Source organism: Mya arenaria, chromosome 5 (genome assembly GCF_026914265.1).
Source record: "Mya arenaria isolate MELC-2E11 chromosome 5, ASM2691426v1".
NCBI lineage: Eukaryota > Metazoa > Mollusca > Bivalvia > Myida > Myidae > Mya > Mya arenaria.
Window position 1 is genome coordinate 8,758,583 of NC_069126.1, and position 7,655 is coordinate 8,766,237.

At 41.2% G+C, this 7,655-nt stretch overlaps 1 protein-coding gene across 1 annotated transcript; it reads right to left on the reverse strand.

Moving 5' to 3' along the window:
- Positions 1-3,037: 3,037 nt before the first annotated feature.
- On the reverse strand, positions 3,038-3,892 carry LOC128234460 (uncharacterized). The gene is made up of 2 exons (XM_052948711.1): positions 3,589-3,892; positions 3,038-3,345 (listed from the first exon to the last, which is right to left on the reverse strand). Exons 1-2 carry the CDS (start codon positions 3,890-3,892, stop codon positions 3,038-3,040), a joined length of 612 nt encoding a protein of 203 aa, XP_052804671.1.
- Positions 3,893-7,655: the final 3,763 nt, after the last annotated feature.

Here is a 7,655-nt window from a genome sequence, read left to right on the forward strand (position 1 = left end):
CAGCCGAATCACCGCCAAAGCAACATGAAATAACAGCCCATACCACATCAACAGAAAATGAAATACCAGCCCGAATCACCGCCAAAGCAACATGAAATAACAGCTCGAATCACCGCCAAAGCAACATGAAATACCAGCCCGAATCACCGCAATAGCAACATGAAATAACAGCTCGAATCACCGCCAAAGCAACATGAAATACCAGCCCGAATCACCGCAATAGCAACATGAAATAACAGCTTGAATTACCGCCAAAACAACATGAAATAACAGCCCATACCACCGCCAACGGAATATGAAATAGCAGCCCGAATCCAGGTCAACGGAGCGTGGAATAACAGCCCAAATTACCGCCAACGGAACATGAAATAACAGCCCGAACCACCACCAACCGAACATGAAATAACAGCCCGAATAACCGCCAAAGCAACATGAAATAACAGTCTATACCACCACCAACTGTTCACCGCTAACGGAACTTGAAATACCAGACTGAAATACCAGCCCAAACCTCCGCATTTTAAGATGACATCTCAACTAATGAACATCTTGACAATTAAAGCCATATTCACGAACCTTGTACCGCATGTGTGTAGTATTGTCTCTAGCAACATATATACCAGGTTTCATTTTAATATCTTAAACGGTACTTATGTAATGGCGAAGGTAAAAGGTTTGAACGAAGACGACGACGCCAACAACTAAACTGATACTGCTACGAACAGTGCAGTTTATTATATATATACGGCAGAATTCACCACTGCCATTCAGACAACAGCATGCTATGTTACATAGCAAATCTCTCTAGTAAAATAAACGTCATCTTGCGTAAGCATTTGCGATCCGTACAACACATTTGGCTGCTTCACCAAGAACATGTACAAACGGGTTTTGGTTATTTCAAAATAATGTGCATTGTGATCATTTACTATATTTGATAGAGTACCTATGCCATTTAAAGTAGACACACAATTTCAATTAATTAACATTTTGAGCCATTGTGTATAAATCTAATATTAAAAATGGTGTTCAAGTGGTAATTATGATTTTGATTGGTTAATCAAGACATTGAATAAAAATCTGAGTATATCTAGTTTATGAACATTAATTGTTGGTGAAGTCTGGTTGACTGTGACGACGACAAAACGTTAGGCCAACATCGATATGCCACCCGCGATGTTAAATGTGTTGCGTAGTTTTACCTACAATGGACAAACGTTGACCCGATGTCGACTTGCTAACTCCAACACACAGCCGACAGACCAACCAACAACTGACGTCAGCCCAACGTTGGCCCGATGTCGACTTGCTAACTCCAACACACAGCCGACAGACCAACCAACAACTGACGTCAGCCCAACGTTGGCCCGATGTCGACTTGCTAACTCCAACACACAGCCGACAGACCAACCAACAACTGACGTCAGCCCAACGTTGACCCGATGTCGTCTTGCTAACTCCAACACACAGCCGACAGACCAACCAACAACTGACGTCAGCCCAACGTTGACCCGATGTCGACTTGCTAACTCCAACACACAGCCGACAGACCAACCAACAACTGACGTCAGCCCAACGTTGGCCCGATGTCGACTTGCTAACTCCAACACACAGCCGACCGACCAACCAACAACTGACGTCAGCCAAACGTTGGCCCGATGTCGACTAGCCAACTCCAACACACAGTCGACAGACCAACCAACAACTGACGTTGGGTCAACGTTGGCCCGATGTCGACTTGCTAACTCCAACACACAGCCGACCGACCAACCAACAACTGACGTCAGCCAAACGTTGGCCCGATGTCGACTAGCCAACTCCAACACACAGTCGACAGACCAACCAACAACTGACGTTGGTTCAACGTTGGCCCGATGTCGACTTGCTAACTCCAACACACAGCCGACCGACCAACCAACAACTGACGTCAGCCCAACGTTGGCCCGATGTCGACTAGCCAACTCCAACACACAGCCGACAGACCAACCAACAACGTTGGGTCAACGTTGGCCCGATGTCGACTAGCCAAACCCAACCAATAACGGACGTTGACCTATCACACAGCCAACGTACAAAAGTTTTTGTCCCAGCACAAAGCAAGCACACAAACCAACAACTGACGTTTGCTCAAGGTTGTCCCGATGTCGACTAGCCAACTCCAACACACAGCCACCAAACTTACCAATAACCTATGTTGTCCGTACACACAGCCAACAGACCAACCAACATCTGATGTTGTCCCAAAACACAGCCAACAGACCAAACCGACACCTGATGGTGTCCTAACACACAACCAACAGACCAACCAACATCTGACATTGGCCCAATATAAGTGATCAGACCAATCAACATCTGACGTTGGCCAAAGGTTATTCTGATGCCGTCTTACCAACGCCAACACAGAGCCGGCATACCAACCAATATCAGATGTTGGCCCAACGTAGGCCTGTTGTCTCAACCAGCATGTGACGTCGGCCCAAGACTGTCCCGCTGTCGACAAGCCAACTGCAGCCGATCGAACTTGGTATATAGGAGACCTTTTATGGGATTGCGTTTGGGGACTCAAGGATCAATGTCAATATCACTGTTGCTGTAAAAGATAAAACCGTTTTGGGTAAATAACTTTAGGTAGGATCGACAAATTGTGACCAGACTTGGTACATGGAAATAGAAAGATGTTATGGCGGACGTACATGGGATTGTATTTGGGGACTCTTTATAGCAAGAGGTTATAGAACCTACCATGTTTGGGGCCCCTATGACCAAAGTCACTTTTACTAAAACGGAAAACGGTTGTTACTGAATAACTTTAGTTAGTGTTGACATATTGCGACCAAACTTAGGAGACCCTTTATGGGATTGGGTTCGGGGAGCCAAGAATCAATGTCAAGATTACTGTCGCTAAAATAGATAACTGTTTTAGGGAATAATTTATGTTAGGATTGACATATTATGACCAAAAGTCATTGTTACTAATTTTTTTTTTTAAGTAATTTAAAAATAATAATAAGTTGAAACAGAATCTCCCAATGCAGACTCATGTTCTTCTGTCAATCATTGAAAACATGGCGGCAACTTCTTCAGCGCCGTCGATGACGATCTCCGTCTGAACCATGTCGTTTGGTTCCGACATGAGTGCCGACTGGAAGACGTAAATGCCGTTGAATGGACACGTAAATACATGCGTGCTTGGGTCGAAGGCATTTCCCGCGTTAAGCTTGGTCATGTCGAAGGGGATCACGTCATGGAGGGCTAGGCCGGTTGGATGCACGGTCAGGTAAGCATGGAAGGCGACCTGGGATGGGGTGTATACGATTTGCCGAGCCGCTCGATCCGTATCGTGCTCTGATAAGATAAGAACATTAGTTTTCACCTTTGGCACGTTAGTGGAAAATACCATTTGTAATGGCGAACTATGTGTCCTTCTTATCTTGATTCGACTTGATCTAAAACGTATCGAATCTGCGAGTATTATTTTTAGTATAACAATGGCTAGATAAATTATTATTATCAATGCCATTAAATAAATTAGAAAATATGTATCACTCAATAGGCATTTGAGTACAAGTAAACAAATTAATGTCTTACCATGTTTGTTTCTCAAAACTGACACTTCATGTTTCGTTTCTGCCAGTTCATGTTTCGTTTCTGCCAGTTCATGTTTCGTTTCTGCCATTTCATGTTTCGTTTCTGCCAGTTCATGTTTCGTCCCTGCCAGTTCATGTTTTGTTTCTGCCACTTCATGTTTCGTTTCTGCCAGTTCATGTTTCGTTTCTGCCAGATCATATTCTAGTGCTTTGAGTTTACTATAAAACTCGTCCCTGAAATCATCAACAGGCGTCCAAGCCAAGATACAGCTAGTGAAAAGAAGTGAGTAAACAATCAACAGCATTATTATTCCACCTTTGTCTGTTAACTTTAAGAGTCTGGGATAGGCAAGAGGCATGTATTATCTATCGTGATAAAGCAGAATTGCTTTCAGGCCGGTGTAACATCAACTTTTGACCTCGTTGAAAAGTGAACCCATGGATTATTTTTCAACGTTGAGAATTGACTCGGGGTCATTTTTCAACGTTGGCAATTCAACCTTAAGTTTTGATCCAAAAATCGTTGAAAAGTGATCACTAATAGGGTCATTTTTAGCAGGTTGAAAAAAAGTGAAACGAATTAGAAGAAAATTATTTTCCCTTGTTTGTAATGGAATAACCGCCAGGTGGCGTTTAATAAGCACGAGTGACTTATATGCAAGAGTATTTCGTGCGCGCATGAATGTAAAGGCATTCAGCGCTGGGAATCTGATACGTGTGGCGAATCTGTGGTCTAGTGATAACACACTTGACTATCAATCCAGGGGTCGCAGGTTCGCATATCTAAAATTATTAATCGTCTTTCGGGAGTGACGTTAAATATGGGGGTCCCGTGTGACAGTGCTATACACTGGTGCACGTTAAAGAACAAGGATAGCTCTAACCAGGGTTACATTCTGTCTGTGCACTATGCTCCGAAAACCTAAAATGACTAACAATCTTAACGGAGCACTCGCCGAATGGACAAAGCCCGAGTGCGAGTATAAATAAGCTTACACACCCACACCCAAAACCGATACGTTCACATTGATATATGATTGTAAATTTAAGGTCGTTACTTCAGTAAACAGAAGTCCGTGTTCACTGCAGTGAACGGCCAAAGCATGTTTTTAATTCCCTTGCAGAGGGAAAGTCGTATTGAAAATACGTTTTTTTGTATTTATTTGAAATGAAAAAAAACGTGTTTTATCATTATAATTCAAAATATGCAATAAAAAATGGACAAATTCAAATTGTGAATTATTTCAGTTCATACATACATGCTATTTGTAAACAGTAAAAATATGCTTCTTTTGTTTTTAAAGGCATCACTAGATGTGCTTTAGAGAAATTTATGTTCGCCACTTTAATATCTAAAATATTAAGGTGACACTCTTTTAATTTCTATTTTGTGAGAAACATGTAGGGAAAAAAATAAAAATAATGAGTCAGGGCTACACGAAGTCCGCGGTTCCCGCATGCTCTGTGAACACATGAGCTTGTCTAACCGTATCATCTCGTGGCAGTTGTTCGTCTTTGACGACACTTACAATTCAAGTCCCGCGGTTCCGATGGTGTTCCCCGCATGCTTTGGTTTTCTGGTATAATATCACCAGTCAGCATCAGCCGTATTTGTAGCCATACGGCCAACATATATAGATAAGTATTATGAATGAATTTCAATCACTTCTGAAATGAACGACAAAGAATTGAAGCAATGCTGTTAAAATGGAGAGCATTTTAAATTATGATGTGCGTGAAGTTAGCACCGTAGCACCGTATCACCATATCACCGCGGTGATGCGGTGCTAGCACCGTATCTCCATATATTGTCAGATCAGTATACTAGTAGTATTAAGAGTCTCTTATTCCTGGATATGATACATATAACACTGTGGGGGCAAGACCTTACCATAGGTAAAAGTTGAATGTGAATAACCTAGGATTTTAGGCCGGCAATGCCGTATTTGAATATAGGCACATAATAGCTATTTGCCACATAGTCAGTAAAAAAACACGCCGAAACGTTGGTTTATAATTAAAAGTAAAGTATACGTGTTATTTTTTGTGTTACTCAATTAACCACATAGTCAGTAACTCATATACAGGGGAAACCTTAAAATCAGCGATGGGACCATAGCGATCAATGTCACCGTGTGGCCAAAACATGGCCATGGGTGATAGAACATGTTAATTTCCTAGGAATTCAGGCTGAATAAGCGGAATAAGGAGATGACATAGGTTCCAAATGACTATTTATCGCATAAAATGGTATAACTATGGTGCGGAAACCTCAAAATGAGCATATAGACCATAACGACCTATGTCATCGTGTAGCCGAGGACTAGGCCTAGGTAATAGTATTTGTGAATAACCTAGGATTTTAGACAGGCTTTGCGGTAGAGGAACATAGAATAGACCCCCAATGTCTATTTGCCGCATATTCATTAACTGGTTATGACACGGACACTTAAAACAAGCAAGGGGACCATATCGACATATGTCACCATGTAGCCGAGACCTAGTTCTAGTTGATAGTACATATGAATAACCTAAGATTTTAAGCAGGCTATGCGAGATACGTACATGGAAAAGGCTCCCAATGCCTATTTGCCTCTTATAAATGACATGTTATGGTGCAAAAACCATAAAACGAGAAACGTGACCAAAGCGACCTATGTCACCATGTAGCAGAGACCTAGTCCTAGGTGATAGTACATATGACTAACCTAGGATTTTATGCAGGCTATGCGAGATAGGGACTTAGAAAAGGCTCCCAATGTATATTTTCCTCATATCCATTACATGTTATGGTGCAAAAACCTTCAAACAAGCAAGGGGACCATAGCGCCCTATATCAGTGTGAATCTTAGACCTAGTCCTAGGTGATAGTACATATGAATTACCTAGGATTTTAGGTAGGCTATGAGTGATAGGGGCATGGAAAAGTCTCCCAATGGCTATTTCCCTCATATTCATTACATGTTATTGTGCAAACACCTTAAAACGAGCAAGGGGACAAAAGCGACCTATGTCAGCTTGTTACTTAGATCTTTTTCTAGGTGGTAGTACATATGAATTATCTAGGATTTTAGGCAGGCTATGCAATATAGGGACATGGGAAAGGCCCCTTATGCCTATTTGCCTCATATTCATTACATGTTATGGTGAAGAAACCTTAAAACGAGCAAGGGGACCATAGCGACCTATGCCAGTTCGTTGCTTAGACCTATTCCTAGGTGATAGTACATATGAATTACCTAGGATTTTAGGCAGATTGTGACAGAAAGTGACATGGAAAAGGCTCCAAATGCCTATTTTTTAGGGATGCAAACGAATGGCAAAATTGATATTCGAATATTCGGTAATTTTTTTGATCGAATATTCGAATATTCGATCACAGGCAAGATTGTCTAAAAACTTCTATATTGCATCGATCATTTGCGTTCCAAATAATGACTTCCGGTATGACATTTGCCGAATAATTTTATTGATGTCGGATTGTATGACGTCGTCTGTAATACGTGTAGTGGCTTTATTGTGCAATTTCAAAATAACTTTGCATATGTTATCTAGAATTATACTAGTATGTCATATTGTTTCGTTACAAAAACTACGTCGATATATCAAAAGTCAAGGTCATGGCATCTTCACCGGATGTTTTCCTTTCACATGATTCCATAGATTTGTGGTAGTTCCCAAGTACGTAAGACTAACACTGCACAACTTGCACGACACTGTTTTCTTGTCTACAGACCGCGTGAAATTATTCCAAACTTCAGATGAAGCAAGCATTTTGTCGATTATTTTGTTTACGTGTATTTGTTATATTTATTTCCGAACAGTTCGAGAGAGCTTATGCACAAGGAATGATGGACATCAAATTTTATGCGCATTATATTCAGTGCGATTTTAGCTACATTGCTCAGTTTAATTGACATACAAAAGAAATATTTTGTGTTATTGCTGACATGACGAACCCTTAATTGGCATCGTTTAAAATAGGTTCCAATCCCCTTTCAACTTTATTTATTTCATTGCCGCTAATTGGCTGGGGACGGCACACGTAAAATTATTTGTTTATTTCGC

Coding starts and splice junctions, on each gene's coding strand:
- LOC128234460 (XM_052948711.1), bottom strand. CDS start 3,892: ATGCTGTTGATTGTTTACTCACTTCTTTTCACTAGCTGTATCTTGGCT. Junction 3,346..3,588: donor AGTTTTGAGAAACAAACATG/GTAAGACATTAA, acceptor TTATCTTATCAG/AGCACGATACGGATCGAGCG.